At 42.7% G+C, this 25048-nt stretch overlaps 1 protein-coding gene and 1 long non-coding RNA gene across 2 annotated transcripts in view; one reads left to right on the top strand and one right to left on the bottom strand.

Annotated features, from left to right (window-relative positions):
• Positions 1-190: 190 nt before the first annotated feature.
• LOC125724145 (uncharacterized) lies at positions 191-3098 on the bottom strand. Its single transcript, XR_007387173.1, has 2 exons — positions 2900-3098; positions 191-1699 (listed from the first exon to the last, which is right to left on the bottom strand). It is a non-coding gene; the product is annotated as an uncharacterized LOC125724145 (long non-coding RNA).
• Positions 3092-25048, top strand: part of LOC125724117 (stAR-related lipid transfer protein 3-like) — a 55136-nt gene continuing 33179 nt past the window's right edge. The window contains exons 1-13 of the mRNA XM_049001069.1: positions 3092-3159; positions 10468-10692; positions 11150-11227; positions 11328-11405; positions 11529-11582; positions 12019-12136; positions 12572-12673; positions 13294-13349; positions 17555-17647; positions 17819-17881; positions 19134-19229; positions 19780-19859; positions 19954-20058. Of these exons, the coding sequence (XP_048857026.1) occupies positions 10474-10692; positions 11150-11227; positions 11328-11405; positions 11529-11582; positions 12019-12136; positions 12572-12673; positions 13294-13349; positions 17555-17647; positions 17819-17881; positions 19134-19229; positions 19780-19859; positions 19954-20058 (1142 nt within the window). The 5' untranslated portion in view covers positions 3092-3159; positions 10468-10473. The remainder of the gene's footprint in view (positions 3160-10467; positions 10693-11149; positions 11228-11327; positions 11406-11528; positions 11583-12018; positions 12137-12571; positions 12674-13293; positions 13350-17554; positions 17648-17818; positions 17882-19133; positions 19230-19779; positions 19860-19953; positions 20059-25048) is intronic.

The raw sequence follows: 25048 nt of genomic DNA, 5'->3' as shown, positions 1-25048 counted from the left end.
CCGGGTTCTTAACCAACCCCTCATCAATTCCCGTCCCTGCCCCCACCTGGCCAGGAGGGAGGTGACCCAGACTGCCGCAGGATGCTTAGAATCACAATATAGACAGCAAATATGTTTTGTAAATATAATTTTTTGTGTAGAAATCAATAATAATCAAGATATACATGGAATAAATGGAGCCACAAAGAGGTTAGGTTGGGAAATTGTTTTTTTACTTTACATTGATAAGCCTACTTTGCCTTGCGGTAACCCGTCTGCTTCTAGCTAGCTACGTGCACAGAAAATATAATGGAACATTTCTCTCAATGATAAATATAGACTCAGCAAAGTATATGATAAACTGCAAAAACAACACACAGATGCAGCAGCGAAACAAGTAATATTTTATGTACTGTATTGAAGCGCCAAGCAGATCAAAGAATCGCAGTAGCAGCGAATGAAAATGACGAGAGATGGACTGGCGCAAAGTTGTTTTTTATGTTACTCCTTAATGGGACCCCACATCAAGCAACAATAACACAAAAGCCATGAATGACAGGGAAACACAGGGAAGATACACTGAGGACAGCAAGGCACACACATGGTGGTTAATTACACAATGGCAAGACACATGAGGATCAGGCAAGAAGAGAGTACAACCATATTTAAAGGCACCCGCGACAACCGGATACTCAGCACAACTATCTATGTTAACAAATACAAACACAGGGCTATATACACACGCTCAGATATTGAGATGGAGCTGGGTATAGTATTATGGAGTATTTTAGGGCAGGTACTTTAATGCGATATTTTGAATGAATTAATTACGGAAAAAATTACGAATTAAAAAAAAATTATGCCTTTTACTCGCACTATTCTGTCCTTCCTAATGTGAGAGCACAGGTTTTAGCTTGACAGATAGCTAACAGGCTCCTCCAATTAACATCCATGAAGCTAGTTCTTGCAGTTTGAGATGTTTACTAAAAGAGGCACTGTGAAACTGAACACATAATACATATGGAGGGGGGGGTTCGGTGTCTGCCGTTGGCGTTCCCACAGTGTCCGAGGGCCACAGTGTTGGAGGGTATTGTTGAAGGGGCCTCCGCCTTGCCTGGGGGGGGCCTGGGTAACCCTGCCTGGCTGGATCGGCTCTCCATTTGCCGAGATGAGTCTGGGGTTGTCCCGTCCTTGGCTGTTACTTGGAGTCCCATTGGGCGTGATGGGGTAGGACTCTTTCGGTCTGTGCTTGGCGGGGGGGGGGGGGGGGGGGGGGGACTTGCTGGGCTGCCTGTGGTGCCACTGAATACCCCGGTTGACTGAGGTGTGCCGAGAGACTGCCCCTCAATTTTCACTTGCATATTATATACCACATGACACTAGGGCTAAGAAGGCGGGTTAAGGCAGATGGTGCTCTGCCGTCTGCCAGCAGTGGGGTGACCGTGCCTCGACTGCTTGCCCGTTTTTTGCACTTTAGTCATATACGCAGTCCATATTACATTAGGGCCTTGGGGTGTGGGGAGGGGCGTCCCGGTTGATGGGGCCCTTTGGCCTTGGACCTGCTTGCCTCAGTGGAAGGGTCGCGGGTGGGAATGGGGGGGGGCTCGCTGCCCATCCCCCCTCTGTGGGCCTCCTTGTACAGAGGTGGCTGTGGGGGAGGCGGGATGGCCTCGGTTGCCTGGTTCCCCCTGGCTTCGCCTTGGGCCCGGGGGTGGAGGCACTGTCAATCCAATGACAAATCAGTTCACACCTACACTTGCACATACAAGAATGGGCTCATACGAGGTTGAGCGATCGTTATCATTTTTACTTTTGTCATTTGTATGGCACTGAATCCATAATGGAAAAAAGTAAGGCTCCAGAGATAATTACTGGGCTGCCTGTGGTGCCAATTAATGCTTTCTGGACAAGTAATTGATTAGGCCTAAACTCCAAAGTGCCCTTTCGTGAAAATTGTATGGTAAAAGGTGAACAAATTTGTGTGAAAATAGTTTAGGACCTGGCCTTTCAGAAGGTATAAGATTTTTTTATACCTTAAGAGAAATTTCTGAGAAATGGCCTGTCAAACTTTGCTCATAACACAAAATAACGGATTTCAAACAGCCTTTTTCTTTCTTCAACATTTTACAGTAAAAGTTAAACAAATTGTCTGGAAAAAGCCTTGGACCTTGCCCTTCAGGTGCTATATGACTTGTTTATATATTTTGGGAAAGTAAGAAATATTACTATAGTATTCAAGTACATCCTGTACGTCGTACAAATGAGTATTTACCCCATTCTTATGCGCGATCGCTTGGAGTTTGTTATTTTCCTAAACGCGAGCTGACGCCGTAATAATAATCCTAAGCGTGCACCACACTTGTAAAGCGTGGATATCTTGACCGCAGTGATAGCATGGGCGTGATTTGGTTTCAGCTGGGTCCGGAAAAGCGTACTCGCCTCCAGAACAAAACAAAAATAGTTCCCGATCGCCTCACCTACTTGAGATATTATTTAAAAAAAATACGTACGTCACACTGTGCAAGTTATAAACCTGTTCACCAATTAATATCCCGATGAAGAATCAAACTGGGTACACTATGCAAACCTAAACGAAACAATTATATAAGTTGCTTACTTAGACCCACAGCTTACAGATTTCAAACTATCAAATTGGTTATTAACAATATCTGATTGGAAGACGCGTTTAAACTTCATGGACCTCTTCTTAAACTGTACATATAACAATGAGCAGAGCAGGTTTAGGAGAAACCGTTCAAAAAGGGAAGCAACACAAAGGCTTTTCTTTTTGTTTTAACCCAGTTGTTATTTAAACTGTAAGCTCAGGGAGACACCACTGTCGTTTAATAAGTCAATATGTTAATAACAGAGCAATTGTCCCCAAGGTTTAAAATATATTAGATTTCGCGATTATACTTACACTACTGCATGACCAAACAAAGCGCCGAATATATTGTCGCTGACGAAAACAAGAGGTTTTTAACCCAAGCACGATTCACCTAAACACCTGCAAAGTTATTGGCAGCACTGTATACGACGATGTGCAACTCGAAAATATAGAGTCGCTGTTCGTTTTCTTAAGGCGGCTTCATTTTAAACGCCATCTGCCAGCGGAAGTAGCGATTACATATTTCCTGTTATGGTCCCGGAAACTAATGCGGACGTAATGTGGTGAACAAGGTAAGTTTCTGCACCCTAATTCGTTGGTCATGTAATATTAAATAAAAATATAAATTAAGCTTTTGCACTGGCTATTAACCTTTTTCCGAAGTATACTCACACCCATAATTCCAAGGCGTTTGCGTTTGTTTGAATACTTAAAGTCAAGCAGCCATAAATCGTTGATTCATTTTAAATTATACATGAACACAGATGGCACTTTTTTCCATCGATTCAAGTTATCGCTGACTAAGTGACAATTGAATCGAGGGGGTAGCTGCGTCGTAAAAATCTCTACGTTGTTGATTCCTTGGCAGCCATTGGCGGCGTCACTGTAACTAGAAACAAAACTGCAAGTTGCTGAGTTGGAGCACTAGGAGCGAATCTGGTTCCTACTACCCACTTAGGTTCATGGTTATACTGGAGCTGAATAAATAACTACAACAGCGAAGTTTACTTGATTGACGATGTATATCTTCATTTTCGGTTGCCTCTAACTCAAATCAAAAGCGTAAGAATGAAACGTGGAGGTGCGGAAGAAAGTCTATAGTCTAGTTCAAAGCTTTGTTTTCCACAAGATAAGGGGAGCGTTTTCTTAAACAAAATAGTTATGTTGTGCGCATGTATTTGCAGTACGGATAGTAATATTTGGAAGGGGAGGTAATATTTGTAGTAACTTCGTTATACTGCGATTTCCTTAAACTTCGGATAATATGCTAGTAGTTGGACTACCGAATACAGTGCAGATTTTAAAATAATTTAACGTGACTTTTAAAAATGTAAGCATTAATATTTATTTAAAGGTTAGAGAGTTCATTAAAACTGTCGAGTTAACAATGAATACTGAAGGAACTGGGTGGAATCCATAGTCGACACTTCTCTAAAATGCCGGTGTTGTGCCGAATTCTGCAATCCTGCCGTGAAATGCACCCCCTGTCGGGAGCGCGAACCGTTCTTTACTTCTATTCCAAGGGGGAAAAGACATAGTTCCGTCAATCTAAATGTGCAACAGAAATATTACATTTCGTTTGCACATTTAGAAGACTTTTTTACTGCATCTTACTTGTTTCATATTTAAGAAACTGGCTCAGTAACTGTGTTGTTAGTACCTTGAGTTCGCACTGTTTTTTCATGTTGGTCTGTTGAGTAGATTTATGGAAAGCATATTAGGAGAAGATCAACTGACAGGAACATGTTGGGGGTGCGTCCTTAAGCATGAGGGTATGCACCCTTTTCAAATCTAGCTGCAGTGAAACTGAGTCTGTGAAGTTTGCTCAGATAACAACTTTAGGTCCACTGTGTGTATTGTCAAAAAAAAAAAAGATACGATCATCTGAGACAAAGATGCAGGGGGTGCCATTTATAGCAGGGTGCCTGCCGGGAATTGCACCCCCTTTGAATTCTGGCTCTGTATCCTAAGCAAAATGAAATTTGCTTCAATAGTATATTTTACCACACAGAATGTACTATCCAAAGCATGAGGTTACATGGGTTAAATACAGCTTTTACATGGTGCTGACGAGGGGTGCATTTCACACAAGGGTGCAGAATTCGGCACAACACCGGATTAAACGATTCAAACGCAATCGGCCAGGATCAAGCTTTTTAAAATTGCTGGTTCATAACTCTCTTAAAAACGAGAACTAGCACTGTGAAACTAGTGCTTTTGATGAAGAAAATGTGCGAGTACTGAGGAAAGAAACGGCTTAGTAAATATTCCACATAGACTCAGCCGTGAGCTATAAACTTTGAATGAAAGCTGCTGCGAAACGTATACCTGTCCACTTTAATGTACTTTTTGGCACCTTTCATTGTTGCTTTTACAGTGAAACTTAATATGTTTGAATAACTTTACAGGTGGGAGAGAGTCTTGGATGATATATTACGGTCTCATCTCATCCTCGCTGAGATCCACACGCCCTATTTAGAGAACAACCTCCACCAATGATAGACGGTGTTCTGACATTTTGGCATACTTTATCAGAATAGCATACCAATAGTGCAAATCTGTTTCAAACAGCTATCTATCAGTCTGTCATACGTTATCAAAATAGCATACTTACATATTTTAAAAAGGGTGAAATAGTCTAAGAAAATTTACAATGCCAAAATAATCTGTAGTTTTTGATAGCGGTGCCCTAATAAGGAAATCAACCCAGCCATAATAAAATCCCTGTAGTTTTTAATGGTGGTATCATATTCTGAATAGGAAATGTTAGCTATCAGACTAGTATACCTATAGTTTTTAACGGTATAACCACACTGTAATGGTAGAATTACAGATAACACATAACTGCACTATAACTACACGTAATAACGGCTCGAGAAGCAGTATATATTATGCTACTTGTACTCGCACGTAATAACAGGAAAACATAATTGCTTACTTTCCATCTAATATTCTACTTCTGCCAAATATTCTTGCAGTAGTATGCTAAATGTGTGGTGTAACAGAGAACATCATGTAATTCTGTTCTATGCATGTGCTCTTAACGAGAGTTTGCTATTCTGAAAGGTATGCTAGAATGCTCCAACTGAGAATTTAGAAATTATGGAGGAGAAATCACATATTAACATGTCCCAGTTTTTAAATTGTCTCTGTTTACGAATAATGGATTCCATACTTCAACCAAGCCATTGATTTTGAGTGATAAAGTCAAGTAGTCAAGTCAAGTAGGTTTTATTGTCATTTCAGCCATACACACAGTATATAGAGAAATGAGATAACGTTCCTCCAGGACCATGGTGCAACACAGAGCAGGACAAAACAGAGCGAAATCACAAGTCACAAGACAAAACAATATACAATGCAAATTAACGGTGGTAACAGTCTGGATACAGTATTTAAGTTACTGTATGGTAGCAGTGAAGGTTATTTGTGCAAAAATGCTGTGCAAAAATGCTGTGGTATAGAACACTAAGGAGTTGAGAGAGGCAATAAATAACAATAAATATTATATACAGATGCACAGGTGTGTGTGTGTGTGTGTCTGTGTGTGTGTGGGGGGGGGGGGATTGTTTTCAGTTCCGGTTAAGTCTGATGGCCTGAGGGAAGAAGCTGTTCCCCATTCTGGCAGTGGAGGCCCGTATGCTACGGAACCTTTTGCCAGATGGGAGCAGGGAGAAGAGTGTGTGTGAGGGGTGTGTGGGGTCATCCACAATGCTGATGGCTTTGCGGATGCTGCGTGTGGTGTAGATGTCTGTAATAGAGGGGAGAGAGACCCCAATGATCTTCTCAGCTGTCCTCACAATCCTCTGTAGGGTCTTGCGGTCCGAGACGCTGCAAGTCCCGTACCAGGCTGTGATGCAGCCGCAGAGAATGCTCTCTATGGTCCCTCTATAAAACATGGTGAGGATTGGGGGTGGAAGGTGCGCTCTCCTCAGTCTCCGCAGGAAGTAGAGACGCTGCTGGGCCTTCTTGGCAATGGAGCTGGTGTTGAGGGTCCACATGAGGTTCTCCGTGATGTGGACACCAAGGAACTTGGTGCTCTAGACGATCTCCACAGAGGAGCCGCCGATGCTCAACAAGGAGTGATCTCTCTGTGCCCTCCTGAAGTCGACAACCACCTCCTTTGTTTTGTCCACCTTCAGGGAAAGATTGTTGGCTTTGCACCAGTCCGTCAGCCGTCGCACCTCCTCTCTGTATGCTTCCTCATCTTTCCCGCTGATCAGACCCACCACAGTTGTGTCATCGGCGAACTTTGTTATATGGTTTGAGCTGTGCATTGCTGCACAGTTGTGGGTCAGCAGTGTGAAAAGTAGAGGGCTGAGCACACAGCCCTGGGGGGCTCCCGTGTTCAGCGTGATGGTTCTGGATATGTTGCTCCCAATCCTGACTGACTCAGGTCTCCCAGTCAGGAAGTCCAGGACCCAGTTACAGAGAGAGGTGTTTAAGCCCAGCAGTCTCAGCTTCCCGATCAGATGCTGAGGAACGATGGTGTTGAATGCTGAACTGAAGTCTATGAACAGCATTCTCACCTAAGTTTCCTTTTTCTCTAGATGGGTGAGGGCCAGATGAAGGGTGGTGGTGATGGCATCGTTCGTAGAGCGGTTGGGACGGTATGCAAACTGCAGGGGGTCCAGTGAGGGTGGCAGTTGGGACTTGATGTGCCTCATGACGAGCCTCTCGAAGCACTTCATGATGATGGGCGTGAGTCATTCAGGCATGACACTGAAGACTTCTTTGGCATGGGGATGATGGTGGCGGTTTTGAAGCATGTTGGGATGACTGTGGTGCTCAGAGAGATGTTGAAGATGTTTATGAGAACATCCACCAGCTGTTCTGCACATCCTCTGAGCACACAACCAGGGATGTTGTCTTGTCCAGCAGCTTTCCACGTGTTGACTCTAAGCAGAGTTTTCCTCACATCAGCTACGGTCAGACAGAGCACCTGGTCGTTGGGAGGTGGGATGGACTTCCTCACTGCCATGATGTTTTGGGCTTCAAACCGTGCGTAGAAGCTATTCAGCACATCTGGAAGGGAGGCCTCACTGTCACAGGCAGGTGGAGATGCCCTGTAGTTGGTGATGGCCTGGATGCCCTGCCACATGCGCCGAACATCCCCAGTGTCTTTGAAGTGGCTGTATAGTTTCTGGGCATGGGCACGCTTCGCAGCTCTGATGGCCCTGGACAGGTTGGCCCTCGCTGTTCTCTGGGCAGCCTGGTCACCTGATTTGAAGGCGGTGTCACGGGTTCTCAGCAGCGTGCGCACCTCCGTAGTCATCCAGGGCTTCCGGTTGGAGCGTGTGGTGATGTTCTTGGAGACGGTGACATCATCAATGCACTTGCTGATGTAGCCAGTCACCGATGTGGTGTACTCCTCCAGGTTAGTAGAGTCACCGTAGGTTGCAGCCTCCCTGAACATGTCCCAGTCAGTGCGCTCAAAAATGCTGCTCTTGAAGAGCAGAGAAGTAATGCAAGAATGGTCTTCCTGAATACATATACAGACTCTTTCCAAAAAATTAGAATATCATGGAAAAGTTGATTTATTTCCATAATTCCATTCAAAACATTAAACTTTCATGGATTATTGAATCAGGTCCCACAACTTAAACGATTTCAAGTACTTAGTTGTACATAATTTGGGCTTCCAGCTCATAAAACCCACAAAAACAGGAATTAAAAAAAAAAAGAATACTGTGAATATAGAAGATGTCACCATTTACTTCTCAGTTTTTTCAGAAAAAAAGAAAGAAATTAGGATCAAATCAATCAAAATATGGTACTTTCAAAACGATATGTCAATCTTCAATACTTGGTTGGGAATCCCTTTGCCTTAATCACTGCCTCGATGTGCCGTGGCATTGCCTGGAAGTTATGGAAGCCCAGATTTCCTTGATACTTGCTGTCAGCTGCTCTTTGTTTTTGGGTCTGGTGGACCTCATTTTTCTCTTGATAATACCGCATAGATTCTTAATGGGGTTTAGGTCCGGCGAGTTGGCTGACCAGTCAAGCACTGTGATGGCATGGCCATCAAACCAGGTTTTGATGCTTCTGGCGGTATGGGCAGGGGCCAGGGCTTGCTGGAAGATGAAATCTGCATCTCCATACAGATCCTCAGCAGAAGGAATTATGAAATCCTCTAAAACATTCTGGTAGACTGTTGCAGTGACCTTGGATTTAAGAAAGCAGAGTTTACCAACACCTGCACCGGACATTGCACCCCAAATCATGACTGACTGTGGATATTTCACACTGGACCTCAGGCAGCTTGGGTTCTCTTCCTCACCTGTCTTCCTCCAAACCCTTGGACCTTGATTCCGGAATGAAAGGCACACTTTACTTTCATCGGGAAAGAGGACTTTGGACCACTGGCCAACAGTCCAGTCCTTCTTCTCCTTGGCCCAGTTGAGACGCTTTCGACATTGGCTCAGGCTCAGAAGTTGTTTGACCCGAGAAACCCAACAGTTGTAGCCCATCTCCCGGATGCGTCTGAATGTGGTGCTTTTTGAAACTGACTCCTGCCCATGGTCATCTCTTCTGCTGGTGCATCATCTTCTGCCACATTTTGCCCTTCCACTAGACTTTTCATTGATATGTTTGGACACAGCACTCTGTAAACAGCCAGCCTCCTTAGCTATGTACTTTTGTGACTTACCCATCCTATAGAGGATATCAATGATGCTCTTCTGGCTAGTTGTCAAGTCTGCAGTCTATCCCATATTGAACCTAACTGAGACAATTGAACCAAAGTGAAGCAATTTAATGACACCTAGGGAAACCTGTGCAGGTGCTTTGAGTAGATGAGTTGTGTGTGACACTCAGTTTAAAACATTCATGCCCTGTAAAATTTGGGCTGATGTCTTCACAGTGTTGTAATTTTTTGAATTCCTGTATTCGTGGGTTTTATGAGCTGGAAGCCCAAATTATGTACAAATAAACGATTTCAAGTACTTAGTTGTTTGAGTTGTGGGCCCTGAATATATAATCTATTAAAGTTTAACATTTTGAATGGAATTATGGAAATAAACGAACTTTTCCATGATATTCTATTTTTTTGGAAAGGGTCTGTATGGCATTTTGTCCAAGGATAAAAATGAAAATCAGTGCCTCAGAATTAATTTTTTTCTCTTTCATCAAGATTTCTGTGCTGCAAATGACTGAACAGAATTTCTTAACAGGCCTGGTGGTCAATACATGTGGTTAAAAGTTAATCAAATGAATAGTAATGAAACTGCTAGTTGCCAGCCACAGAGTTGGTGATTTTTTTGGTAATTTTGAAGGAACGGAACTATATTTAAAAAAAACAATTAACCTAAAAATGTTGCCGTGGCATTGTTGTGAAAGTAAGATCTTATTGTTTAAAGAGCTAGAGAATGTTTGTATGCATTACTTGGTCCCTGAATAAATAGGGTATGATTTGGTCCATGTAATGCCAGAGAACCTCAAGACCAGCACTGCCTGATAGGGGAGGATGGGGGAAGGCATGAAATATTTAGATAAAGTGAGAGGTTATAATCGAGCTGCTTTGCCTTTTGCTCACAGTATGTGGCTCAGTGGGCTAAGCCTCTGTGCCTGTGAGTGTAAGGTTGTCGGTTTGACCCTGACCTCTGCAGATCCTTCAGCAAGGCCCTTAACCCGCAGCTCCCCGGGTGTGGCTTTTGGTGGCTGCCTTTTGTGGCCAGCTTGCTCTCACCTACAGAAAACATGTTGGGGAGGCGTAAAGAGAATTTCCCCATGGGGATCAATAACGTATCTGAGGTCTCTACTGTATCTTGGAGCTTTGTAAATTCACTTATTCTCCCATTGGCTAACAGTGATGCAGTTATGCTTTCTCTCTTTCTCCCTCTCCCCATCACCCACACACCCCATGGCCTTTCTTCTCCCAGTTAGCAATGCCAGGCAGGGTGGAGTACGGGGAGCTAGAGGAGAGCCTCCCAGCCATTGCTTCCCTCAATGCCTCCTACTCACAGGCCTCACTGTCTGCTCCGTCCCCCTGCCCACCCTGTGCCCCTGAGGAGCGCCGTGTCATCTCTGATGTGCGCCGGACCTTCTGCCTTTTCGTCACATTTGACCTGCTCTTCATCTCCTTGCTCTGGATCATTGAGCTCAATGTCAGTTTGTTTACTGTCTTTTTTAATTTTGTTTCTCTCAGCCTCGTTCCTTTCTTCCATCTTTCCCTTCTGGCTGAAAATCATTTAGTTTAAATAATTTTCTATGAAGATAATTTTATTGATATTTGGTGTGCACAAAACAAAATACACAGTACGGTTAATGTCATATTCATGGTATCTGTATCATATACTATGCAGAGATGAGAATATAAAGTTTTAACTAAGCCACTGGTGTGACCAAAAAGTGATGCTATACTCAAACTATTTGGTATGACTGTTTTTGGTGAAACTGAATGTTAGATATCTTCCATCTTAAGGGATATTAGCAATACAGAGGTATCCCCAAAAGGTCCTTTATTCCCTTCTCCCTGGTTTCCCTTGCAACTTCCCTCCTTAGGCCCCTCTCCTCTCACTTTCTCAGCACTTGTGTTTTTTCTTATTCTCCTTGCCCATCCAGATCACAAAGGCTATCTGGCAGAACCTGGAACAGGAGGTGATCCACTACAAGTTTGAGACGTCGTTTTTTGACATCTTTGTGAGTGCTCGCCCTTCAACAAGATTTCAGTAAGACTGAAAAAGGTGATACCGTTTGTAATGCAGACGTTACTTTATTTTTCCCTCCCTTCTTTTGGCAGCTCCTGGCTGTGTTCCGCTTTCTGTGCCTACAGATTGCCTATGCTGCTGTTCGCCTGAGGCACTGGTGGGTCATCGCGGTAAGACCCTCTTGATTGTTGTTAATCACACCGATTGCTCTGACGGCTGGGTTTGGTTAGATGGCCATCACTCACTCACTCACTCCTGTGGCCTGATTTTTACCCCCCTTCTCTTGTTTTCAGATCACCACTCTGGTGTCCAGTGCCTTCCTCATTGCTAAAGTTATCAACTCGGACGTAAGTGTCTTCGTTACACCTTCCTCATTTCTCACCCCTCCGTGGTTATGGGTCTGGGCTTTGTCTTTGATCTGCATCCTTCCTATGGGATTTGAATGTACATTTGTGCTGCCTTTGACTGTTTGTTAGTAACTTCCCAGTTCATACTCTTTGTTGAAGACAAGCCCTTCAAAATAAGGGACTTTTTGGAAGCGAACCTTTTGTATTTTAATTACCTATTTTACTGGTTATTACTGAACATCAGTTAACTAGTTGTAATTACCAAATTAAAAAGCAATGAAATTTGTGCTTAGAAATCCTATTTTGAGGTAGTATGTTTTTACAATTTAAAAATTGTCTGAATAACTATGAATTTACCATGCATTGAGTAACTCTGTTTGCTTAATTCACTGCTTTTGTGCTCAGTTCCCTAAAATATGCTCATATTCCACTACAGCTGCTATCCCAGAATGCCTTTGGCTATGTGCTACCCATCACCTCCTTTGTGGTGGCATGGCTGGAGACATGGTTCCTTGATTTTAAAGTGCTCAGCCAGGAGGCTGAGGATGAAAGGGGTGAGAATGGTGTGGGAGATGGGGGGTGTTGTAGAAACTTGCCTGTTATGGTGGCTCAGTGGATAGCATTCTTGTTTCACAGCTTGGGAGGAGTTTGCTTGTTCTCCCTGTGTGGCTTGGAGATTCTTCTGCAATCAGATTAAAGGTAGTTAGGCTAACTGGCATCTCTGAATTGGTCAGCGTGTGATACATTTTTTTGAGTATGTGTATATGCTCTGTAGAACTTGGCATCCCATCCAGGGTGTCCCCTGCCTTGTGGCCTGTGCTACCTGGCATAGGCTCCAGGTCCCACAACAATGCTGCCAATAAGCAGTTGTAAACTGAAGTTCCATCCATCTTCCTTTTTAAGAATGCTGATCTCCTCTATCTATCTGCATCATTTCAATGAGTTATAGGGGTCAGACAAAAGCTATGATTGATCTCTTCCCTTCCCAGCATTCTTGGCGTCCCTGGGCACATCACATGAGCGAGGCCCCCTGCTGTACCCCCGGGCTGTGTCTGATGGGCAGTTCTACTCCCCTCCTGAGTCCTTGGCAGGTACTGTGGAGCGCCATGCTCTGATACAAGAACTACACAAAGGAGTCTCTTTCACCACCCCTCTGCCCACAGTACGGCTGACCACTTCCCTTTGCGTTGTCCCCCTTTTTTATGGTGTGTAGCTTATCAGGTTAGGACTTGTGCGCATGATGCTGTGCACAGGTTTGAATCCTGGAGCTGGCAGACTGAGAGACTTCCAAGCTCTTGCACTCACCTGTATATGTATCTGTGTGTCTCATGTAAAGCAAGATGGGATAGGTGAAAAGACAATTTCCCCACAGGAATGAGTAAAGTGGGCAGCACAATGCCTAGCACTGTTGCCTCACACCTCTAGGTGTAAGGATTTGGCATGTTTCTCCCTGTGTCATCATGGGGGTTCTTCCAGGTTCTCTGAGTCTACAGTACAAAAGGTTAACTGATGTTGCCCAACTGCCTGTAGGTGTGGATCTGTGTCTGGATCTGAATGGTGTGTGCCCTGAAATTGGTTGGTGCCCTGTTCTGGTTTATTCCCTGCCATACCCCTGTGGTTTTCTCCGGACCCCCATGACCCTGCATCGGCCAAGCGGGTATAGAAAATGGATGGATTAATAAAGTATCCTGTTCACTATGCTATTCTGTAGGTTCTGATGAGGAGCTGGATGAGGAGGGACTAGGGCGGAGAGCAGTCACTGTCCAGGTGAGGTTCAGTCCATCCTCATCACCTAGAAACAATCCAGATAAATACAAGGGTCCTCGGTGCATTTAAAAGTCTTAAATTTGAGTTTACTAGGTCTTGTTTTATAGATGTCATAAACATATCTAAAATATTTCATATGTTTAAATGTTGCTCAGAATTTCACTACAGTGAGTCATTTTGGGTAAGAACATCCGACAACTTGTACTTACTAATGGACTCCTATTAAGCATATTGTATAAAAAAAAATATTTATACATTTATAAATGTATAAATTTTATACATTGCTTAGTAATGCAAGACATTGATGGAATGAGAATAAATGTCAAAGCCAAGACACAGATGATGCTGTCTGTCTGTTAGAGTGCACTATCTGACAGTGCATACAGTCATGGCCAAAAGTTTTGAAATGAAGTATTGGTTTTCACAAAGCTTACTGCCTCAGTTTTTGTGGCGGCAATTTGCACATACTCTATAATGTTAAGACTGATCAGATGAATTGCAATTAATTGCAAACTCCCTCCTTGCCATGAAAATGAACTTAATCCCAAAAAACAATTTCACTGCATTTCAGCCCTGCCACAAAAGGACCTCCTGACATCATTTCAGTGATTCTCTCGTTAACACAGGTGAGTGTTGACGAAGACAAGGCTATCATATAAACTGAGCAGCGGGCTTTGTGAAAACCAATACTTGTGTCATTCTCAAAACTTTTGGCCACAATTGCAGAACCTCAGATCAAGAATGATGTTACTAACCCGTGTCTGCATGCTTTTGAGTAGAGGTGCACCGATCAAACAACAACAACAAATTTATTTTTGTATAGCGGATTTTCACAACATTACATTGTGTCAAAGTGCTTTACTGCATCCCTGCCTAAAGCCCTCAGTGAGTAAGCCAGAGGCGACAGTAGCAAGGAAAAACTCCCTAGGAGGAAGAAACCTTGGGAGAGACCAGACTCAAAGGGGGAGCCCATTCTCCTGAGGCTAGTAAGGAAAACCAAATTGGAGAGATGGCTAAGTGCCAAGTCACACTGTCCAAGTCATAAAATATCAGTCATAACCGGGGAGCAGGGAGGTGATGACAAGCTGGTGTTGGCGCTCCTTTAGATCGCCGGGCAACCAGTAGTATGGCAGTCGGGCAGACATGGAGGACGACATAAGCAGAAGGACGAGCTGGACGGATGGATATCATGGGTAGTGGGGGTTGCACGTAGCAGGATGTGGATATCTTGATAATTTGAGGTCTCCGGGCAACATACCCAAGGAAGAGTAGGGGAGATAAAATGTGCAATTAGTCAAAGTAGGAGAGACTATAGGCAGTGCTAACAGTTAGGTGAGTGAAATATGTAAGTGCGATGTGCAAGCGCCGGCAGATATGACTATGGCAGCATGAGTAGGAGGGAGAGGCCATTGGGAATGCAGGCATGGGGAGTCCCTGAAATGTCAGCACTCCAGTTCCACAAGGGATTGTGAAGCTAGAGTGACGGCACTGACAGTTGCGTTTATCCGAAGCCAGTGGCACCGATCCCCCATCCAGCTCTACACCTCACACTACAGGTCTAACTGGGAGTGATCAATTAGCTAAAGCTAGAACTAGTCTAGTCTAGACTTGAATATTGAGAGTGAGCCTGAATCCCACACATCTGGTGAGAGACCATTCCACAGCTGAGGAGCTCTATAGGAGAAAGCTCTGCAGCCTCCCATATAGCTCTTAGTACCTAGGGTAGAAACACATATTCTGCGCCTTGAGAACGAGGCAAATGTATGAGGTCAGCAGGTGAAGTCTACGTAAGGGTCCAGGTAGGCAACCAGAAAGGAGTCCAGTCTGGAAGTTATAAAGGCATGTATTCATTTTTCTGCATCAAGAAGGGAGAGCATCTTCTGAAGCTTGGCTATGTTCCGTAGATAATAAAACACAATTCAAGTAATACTTCTTATGTGAGCATCAAAACATGAATCTGAGTCAACTAGAAGACCAAGTGTTAGATTGTGTATGAAGGCCACCAGTTTGAGGTGGTGAAACTTATTTTGTGTAGCCTTGGAACCAATTACCAGTACTTCTGTTTTTGCTGTGTTTAACATAAGGAACACCCAGCACTGGATATCTAATAGACAGTCTTCTAACCGAGAGAGCAGCGATGCATCATCAGGCTTTATAGACATATATAACTGTGTATCGTTAGTATAACAATGAAACCCAACACCATGATTTCTAATAATGTTATCAAGAGGTAGCATATATTAAGTGAACAGTAGCGGGCCCAGTACTGATCCCTGTACTCGGCATCAGTATTTGCACCTATCCGTACCTAATCAGATGGATCAATCAGGTACCGTCCATATATGACTGAACCCCATCGGATACTTATTTAATTTTTTTCTGTAAAAAAAATAGCTCCAATTTCTTGTTTAATAAATTTGTACAATCGCACAACAGCTCTTTCTGATTTTAGATGTGCTCTAGTAGCATTCAAGCTAATGCTAACACTGCTTTTTAGTTTTCTGCTCTTCACTGCTTGTGAGTTTAGTGACTTCCATCTGCTCTGATGTCAAGTGCATATTCTTTGCACCAGGAGGAGTGTAAGAGGTAGAAGTAGCATTTAGTGGAAAATCCCACTAAACAAAGTGAACGCAATTGTGAAAGACAATGTGAGTAATATGAAGAAAAAAACAATGACACTCGCTACAGCTTGTGATACACGAGGGGCTGCTATCGCCAGGAAGTGTAAGTGATATTGTTGCATAGGTTTTTTTTTTTTTTTTTTTTTTTAAAAAAAAAGCTTTGGTATCAGATCGGTACACATATTGCCAAATACCCTCTGTTCAGGTAGCATGATCGTATCAGCATTGAAAAAGTGGGATTGGTGTACCTCTACTTCGCAACCTTTTAGCCTGATCCATAGTCAGAGAGCTCTAGCCACGTCTGGGCCAAATTCATGTCATCGTCACATTTCCAGTGATCTGTCCCGGAGGGCACTGTTAATCAGTGCTAGGAAGACCATACACCCCAGTACCCTTACCCTTGCAACACCACACATAATCTCACTCCAAGGTCCAGGAGGCACTGTACAGCTACCGTGCGATGTACAGCATCAAATGGTCTTGGAAAAATCAGTAATTAATAATTAATGTGTATACTGAGCCCAATACATCACAGGCCTTGTGCACAGAATCCTTCAAGCCGTAGTATGTTGTAGAACTATTCTGTCGGCTGCCAAACTGCATGGAATCTAAATTTAGTGTGATGTCATTCAGGAACCAATGCAGATCAAACTGTTCACATGGTTTAGAAAGCTGAACTATTGATGATATCACAGAGACGAATATTGATCTTGCATGCAAACTCTTCAGTATTCTTGGGAGGATCTCATCTGGGTCAGGGGATTTGTGGCAGTTGTTGGAGGACAGGTCTTACATTTCTCATTAGGATTTCTGTAGACATCCTGAAATAAAGACTCCAGAATGAAAATTTTTCACATGGTTTATTTATAAAGACACGGCAAAAGCAAAACCATATTAGACAGTAAAAATAACATTTCAGTCTGAGGAGCAGGCGGCTCCTTTTGGCTGGCGCCTAGGCTTTGGACAAAAAATATTTGGCTTTAAATATATGGCAAACTGTATCCTGTAATTCCCTTCAGTGAAAGATTTGTCTCTGTTTAAATGGTTACCGTTCTTAATTTTTCCTTCTGACAAAACTGTGCAGAATGAGATTATGATGGCTTCACCTTAAACTTTCCTGTGTAATGTTTAAAAAACTTCAAACCAAAACATAACTGTTATTCATCGGGGCTTCTGAGGAGCCCCCCTCACTTGGTTGTTAAAAGAGTAGTGAGGCCATATGTCAGTCAATCAGTGTTGGTTAACTGCCTGCAAATGGCATAGCAGTTACCCCACTGGTATGGATATAAACCTAAATAATGTAAAACAGAGGTACTGCTTTATGAAGGAGAGTTATGGACAGTCATGTTGTGATATACGATGGATAGAAGGCTGATTTATCAGTGTGGCACACCTGTCTTCCCATGCTGTGTTCCTGCTGTGCTGTCTTGTCTCTACCTTTTGTGTATATGTCTGGACTTCAATCCTAGTTCAGCTCAGACACTCATCAGAGATACTCCATACTATGCTTTAGTGGTGTTTTCTGTGTTTACCCTTACTCCCTGAGCCCCATGTGGCATTAGCGCCATGTCCGTGTTCTGACAGGAGAAGGAGTTTGTGCGGCAGGGCCGGGAGGCCATGGCGGTGGTGGAGCACATCCTGATGCAGGAGGAGAACTGGAAGTTTGAGAAGAACAATGTGAGTGCAGACAAATGAGGGTGGACCTGTGGTTTGTAATTTTTTTTTTTTAAATCCAAATCAAGTGGAGTGTGTGACTTATTCTTAGACACTGTAGAACTTTTAGCTTTCAATAATTCTTTTTTTTTTTTTTTTTTTTTTTAATCCAAATCTTGTTTTGTGTCTTGTCAGGAGCATGGTGATTCCGTGTACTCCCTGGAGATTCCTTTCTATGGGAAGACCTTCATTCTCAAGGTAAACCTCCTGCTACAATGTGACCAGGCGATGGCAGGTCCAGCATGCTTTGAATCCCCTATGTGACACTAACTATGTTTCCATCCACTTGGAAACAGGTGTATATTCTTGGCGACAAAACGAAAATATGTGTCAAAAATGTTAGCGAAATATCTTGTAGTCGTTGCATTTCCATAAAACTGACTTATTCATAGAAACTGTATGCGTAATTACGCAATATCCGGAGAAAACCTGTGTCACATTAGTTTCACCAAAAAAATATGTCCGGCACATTTCCATCCAGAACTCTAAATGTACTGATAAAATACACTGCCTGGCCAAAAAAAACAAAGTCGCCATTTGAATTTTGCTTTGCACTGCCTTTAGCTTTGACTATGGCGTACATTTGTCATGACATTGTTTCCACAAGTTTATGCAACATCTCTGCATTTTGTTTTTTCCATATTTGCATCCGTTTCTCATCTTGTATTGACAAAGTGAGTTGAATCACTCCATGAAATCTTATTCGGCACATCTCAAAGACTTTCAGTGGCGTTAAGGTCAAGACTCTGAAGTGGCCAATTGATAAATTCATGTGTGAAAATGATTCCTTGTGCTAAGGAACCACTATTTCACAATTCAAGCCTGATGAATCTTGGCTTTCTCGCCCACGACATCAGGAAAGAAAAAATCTTTTCATGATGGATGGAGAGGTAACCTGGCCAGTCAGTAGATTCAGGTACTCATTTGACTTCACTTTATTGCTGCATAGCATTGCTGAGTTCTAATACTGATGCAATCATTAACTTTGTAAGTATTTGCCGAATTAAATTCAAATGGACACTTTTTTTTTTTGGCCAGGCAGTGTATACTGTGTACATTTCACTTCTCTCAGGCTATCCCCGGGTTAATAACATCCGACTTACAGACCTTACAGAACTCATATATACAAACAAATTACCATAAAGGCTGTCATATTAAAACTTCAGGTTACGTACAACAATTTGTAATAACATACACAAATATTACTTTGTGATGCTTGTGAAAACAAGCATCTCATGAAAGAACTATAGTTCGTCGATAAATGTCAAGTATCAACAAAGCCTTTATTCACTAAAACTAACTGGGAAAAGTTTGTGTCGACAATTGTAAAATTTTAGAGTTAAATGCTAAAATATTTATTGCCCGCATTAAAAACAGCATTAAACTGTTTTTGTACATGAAATCTCTTGGATGGGAACCTACCTTCTGACATGCATGTCCATGCCAATAGGCTTTCATGCAGTGCTCTGCAGAGCTTGTCTACCAGGAGGTCATTCTGCAGCCGGAGAAGATGGTTCAGTGGAACAGAACAATCTCAGGCTGTCAGGTGCACATCATCATGATCATCACCAGCACTGTCATCATCTGTATGAGCAGCATGGCAGCAGAGTGCCTCCTGGAAGCTGGGCAGTCATGGGGGTGCTACTTATTATTGACATAATAATAACATAATGACATAATACATAATTGATACTTTATTGATCCCCGTAGGGAAATTGTCTTTACGCCTCCCACAACTTGCTCTTTTTTCATAGAGGAAGTTGTCTGCGAAGGGCTGCCACCCGTAGCGGCGCCCAGGGAGCTGGGGGTTAAGGGCCTTGCTCAAGGACCCACAGGCTGAGGCTGGGTTTGAACCTGCGACCTTCTGATTACAGGCACACAGGCTTAGCCCACAGAGCCACACGCTGCCCCCATATACAGACATATAAGTAGTTGGTCTGTATGTAATCTCTACTGTCTGGCTGCCTCATTATTTTATGGAAATGGTGTTTGCTGTGACCCTTTCCATTACTTAAAATGTCCATTGCTGTAACTAGATCTCCCCTCTGAAGGGGAGTGAGATGTGTAACCCAGGCCCTCCTCACCTTACGTCTCAGATCCTGCAGCGTGTGGATGACAACACCCTGGTGTCATATGACATCTCTTCTGGCGCAGCAGGGGGCGTTGTGTCCCCCAGGTATGTGAGCTTGGCTCCACCAGGGGGAATGCAACTACATGCCCATCATGCAAATCTGAACTCACTGTTTTCCATGTTCCTGCTGCCCATCCAGAGACTTTGTGAATGTACGACGAGTAGAGCGGCGACGTGATCGCTACATGTCGGCAGGAATGGCTACCATTCATGAAGCCAAGCCTCCACACAACTGCTATGTCCGGTAAGTCACTTCCTTTGTCTTCACACCCAATCGCAAGTGTAGTATTTGGACAATAGTACTGGGACCCCTGGCCATTACACCTACAGGAACTTTTATGACATCCCATTCTAAATCCATAGGCATCAATATGGAGTTGGTCTTTTCAGCTATAACAGCTGCTACTCTTCAAGGATTTTGAAGTGTGTCCGTGGGATTTTTTGCCCATTCATCCTGAACAGCATTTGTGAGGTTAGATACCTCAGACAGGTTGGACATGAAGGTCTGGATTGCAAACTCTGTTTTACTTCATCACAATGGTGTTAGATGGTGTTGAGGTCAAGGCTCTGTGTGGCCAGTGAAGCTCTTCCATGCCTAACTCACCCAAACATGTCTGCTGGCACAGAAAATGGCCTTCTCCATGTTCCCAAAGTTGGAATTATAGAATTGTCCAGAATGTCTTGGTATGCTGAAGCATTAAAAATTCATGTCAACTGAACTAAGGGGCCTAAACCAACTCCTGTAAAACAACCCCAAACCATGATTCCCCTCCACAAAATTTAACAGCACAGTGTAGTCAAGCAGGTAACATTGTTCTGGCATCTGTAAAACTCAGACTCATCTATCACACTGCCAGAGAGAGAAATGTGATTTGTCACTCTACTGCTCCAGAGTCTAGTAGTGGCATGCTGTACTCCACTCCATCTGACGCAAGGCATCATGCGTGGTGATGTGAAGCTTTCATGCAGCTGTTCAGCTATGGAAGCCCATTCCGTGAAGCACTCAGCACACAGTTTTTGTGCTAGGTTTAATGCCAGAGGATGTTTACAGCTAGGCAGTTGTTGAATCAACTGCGTTGTCAACCTTTACTCACTGTGTGCCTTAGTCATAGTCAAGTCAAAGTAAACTTTATTGTCATCTCAGCCATATACAAGTATACAGAGAGACGAAGCTGTGGAGCTTGTGACAAATATCTGTTCAAAAATGAGTAATAACAAAATGTAAAAAAAGAAATGAAATTTTAAACAACACATGCCATTGTGTTAAGCCATGTAGGTCAGTGCAAAACTAAGACAAGAAGTGGTAAGGAATGTACAGTATAATGGTTTTGCAGTATTGGCACATAAATAAATTATTTGTTTTATTTATATATATATATAAAATAAAATATATATATTTATACTACGGGACCGTTGAATGCTTTAATCTGATTGGCTGACGAACGTTCTGAGGTGTGCAATTATTTTCCGATAACCGCACGGCGAACGTAGTTCCAGGTAGCTCTCTTGACCGCATTACAGTTCCATATCACTTCGCATAGTTAACTGTAATAACGGAAATTAGCATACAGTACCTATACAGCACACAGGACTAACAAAAACAACAACACGACAGACGATTTTCCGAAAGTAAATTTTAATATTTACGGTGAATATGAAACTTTCAACAACTGGGCTGCAGCAGTATTAGTTAGCCTAGTGTACCAACTTAAAGGCTACACATGACATTTCTCACTAGCGAGGTAATAACAGCGCTGCATCTTAAAGCAGACTTACAGTTTAGAGACGGTGCTTCAGAACACTGTTGAGGGACACACAGAGGTAGCCTAATTCATACAAGCTCTCTCTCTCTCTCTCACTCTCTTTCTAATAACTTCATTATTAACTGCATTAGTCTGCTATCAACGGCTCAAGCCTCCATTGCCAGCTTTAAAATGACGTTTTGGAACTAGCAAAAGAGTCGTTGGATGAGATGCGGAAGAAATAATCCTACTCACAATAGTGATTTAAGTAGAAAAACCAGACGAATCCCTTGAAATATATCATCTCCGCTTCGTGTCGTGGCCGCATTACCACCTCGGGTGTGCATTATTTTCTAATAATTCAACGGCCCGTCGTCAATTATTCCGCTTATACTACGGTTGCCACACCTCAAGACATCGATCAGATGATATATTTCAAGGGATTCGTCTGGTTTTTCTACTTAAATCACTATTGTGAGTAGGATTATTTCTTCCGCATCTCATCCAACGACTCTTTTGCTAGTTCCAAAACGTCATTTTAAAGCTGGCAATGGAGGCTTGAGCCGTTGATAGCAGACTAATGCAGTTAATAATGAAGTTATTAGAAAGAGAGCGAGAGAGAGAGCTTGTATGAATTAGGCTACCTCTGTGTGTCCCTCAACAGTGTTCTGAAGCACCGTCTCTAAACTGTAAGTCTGCTTTAAGATGCAGCGCTGTTATTACCTCGCTAGTGAGAAATGTCATGTGTAGCCTTTAAGTTGGTACACTAGGCTAACTAATACTGCTGCAGCCCAGTTGTTGAAAGTTTCATATTCACCGTAAATATTAAAATTTACTTTCGGAAAATCGCCTGTCGTGTTGTTGTTTTTGTTAGTCCTGTGTGCTGTATAGGTACTGTATGCTAATTTCCGTTATTACAGTTAACTATGCGAAGTGATATGGAACTGTAATGCGGTCAAGAGAGCTACCTGGAACTACGTTCGCCGTGCGGTTATCGGAAAATAATTGCACACCTCAGAACGTTCGTCAGCCAATCAGATTAAAGCATTCAACGGTCCCGTAGTATAAGTTCCTAACAGTGGTTGCTTTGTCCTGAAATTGTAGAGCTGAAAAGTTTTCAAATGCAGTATGCATTTTATAGAACATTGGATAAATAGACGTAGTTTGCATTTCATTCTCTTCGAAGTTCCCGCTTTTTAACAGCTATATAAAGTAATACACTTTTTTATTTTTGTATTAAAAATATTATGTCTTCAGGGTTGCCAGCACTCACACATCAAGCATAACAACACTTCCAGATTCTCACGCTCAGGCAAATATTATGGCTATATATATGTGTGTGCTAATAATATGGGTTTTACGTCTTTTTGGGGGTGACAGCAACTCTGCTGCCTTGAGGATTACTGACTCTCCCATTGCTTTCTTAATGGGTGAGCATTAAGCAAATGTGATGGCCCATTGATTGGTATGATACGGAGGAGTACATGCTACTGGTGGTTAAAGGAAGTCACGGCAGAACTCTGACCATCCAATAAGTAGGTAATTCGCTTATACCTCATCAGCAGTATCAATATTTTTTAGCACCGCAAATGTAATTTTTCCTCCGGTTTCATATTTGCTGTTTGGGCCACTTCTGATTGGTAAGCATGATTAGCATGTGAGGAGCACGTCACTTCTGATTTGGCGAGAATGACTGTTACACAAGGAGCATGGCATGAATTTGTAAAACTGTTCTAAAGCAGTTTTAAACCCTGAGTCAAACGTGTTGTATAATGCATATCCTAAGTCGTAGCCTTTGCGATCTGTTCGTGTTGTTTCAAATCGTGATTTCGATTTGAAATCGATGAATCGTTCAGCCCTAATATATAACTGTTTCTGTGTATAGCACAGCACCGTATGAGGTAGTAGAGAATATAACATGATTCTCAGTATTTGAACAGTGTATGATAATGGTTATTCAATATGTAAGGAATAATTGACGACGGGCCGTTGAATTATTAGAAAATAATGCACACCCGAGGTGGTGATGTGGCCACGACCCGAAGCGGAGTTTCATATTCACCGTAAATATTAAAATTTACTTTCGGAAAATCGTCTGTCATGTTGTTGTTTTTGTTAGACCAGTGTGCTGTATAGGTACTGTATGCTAATTTCCGTTATTACAGTTAACTATGCGAAGTGATATGGAACTGTAATGCGGTCAAGAGAGCTGCCTGGAACTACGTTCGCCGTGCGTTTCCCTGAAAATAATTGCACACCTCAGAACGTTCGTCAGCCAATCAGATTCAAGCATTCAACGGTCCCGTAGTATAAGACATGTATAAACAATGGAAGCTCGGAATGTTTCACTGGAAAAATATGAGGAAAGTCAAAGTGGAGGGTACAGTGCTCAAAGGTCAGAATGAGTTCTTTTGTTTTTTTGTTCAAACTGGCCCTTTGTGCGAAGGTGGGCTGTGCTTGTGTAAGAGTTCTGAATTTGCTGGTTTTAGGAGGTGGCCAAGGCAGTGTGGATGGTCCTGGGTGGCAGCATGATGTTAAGGAGCCTAACGGCCTGGGGGTAAAAACTATCCTGCAGCCTGGCAGATCTGGCTCTGGTGCTGCTCTGATCTTTTCTTGGATGGCAAAAGTTTGAAAAGTCCATGTGAGGGGTGTGTAGGGTCCTTCACAGTACTGCAGGCCTTGCAGACGCTGTGTTTGTGAATTGTGTCCTGTAGAGAGGAGAGAAGCACCCTAGTAATGCTCTTTACTAACTTTACTATCCTCTGCACCCCACTCTGTATTAATTTACGTGGTCTGCAGTTTCGTGATTTCGTTTCTGTTGTACCTAAACCTGTTCATTTTGCAATAATACCATTTATGACCCTGACATGCAGGAACCAAACTGTACCTGAGCCATATTTCGAAGAGAGACTAGTTACGGCACTGTTTCAGCAGGCTTCAGTTTTCTACTGCAGAACGGTCGGCTTGGTAAAGGCGTTACTGGTTTGGAGAACAAGAGTGGTGTAATTCCAGAGAGTCGTTTGTTCACTGTTCACAAGGTTGTACATCATGATTTACTATGTGCAGTTATTAAAAAAAATTTTTACTGTGTGCTAATTTTCACTAGCACGCCTCTGAGAATCGCTGTGTTATAGAAGTATCAAATGCAGTGAGATTAGCATTTGTTTTCTTAAATTTTGCATTCTGTTCAGCTGTTCTATAGTACTTTTTTTTAGTAGGTGGTTGGAAATTTTCAAGTTCCAAATTATTGGGAATGCCTCAATACATCACAATGTGTGATACTACTAGCAATGAAAAATATATAGAATGTATGCAGGGGGTTCATTTGAAGCTGGCACCCGGCAATATTTCGCCGCCTGTGGGTAAGTACATCGCCGGCTACTTTCAGTTGTTGAAAAAAAAAAACTGCCTCTGTTCCCAGAATCAAACGATCAGCACTCGGTGCCACAATAAAAGATTTATTTTGCAGAAATTTCCGTGTTCTGTCTAGGC

This window comes from Brienomyrus brachyistius, unplaced genomic scaffold (genome assembly GCF_023856365.1).
Source record: "Brienomyrus brachyistius isolate T26 unplaced genomic scaffold, BBRACH_0.4 scaffold55, whole genome shotgun sequence".
Classification (NCBI taxonomy): domain Eukaryota; kingdom Metazoa; phylum Chordata; class Actinopteri; order Osteoglossiformes; family Mormyridae; genus Brienomyrus; species Brienomyrus brachyistius.
Note: the sequence above shows the minus strand (reverse complement) of the source record. Positions and strands in the feature narration are given on the sequence as shown.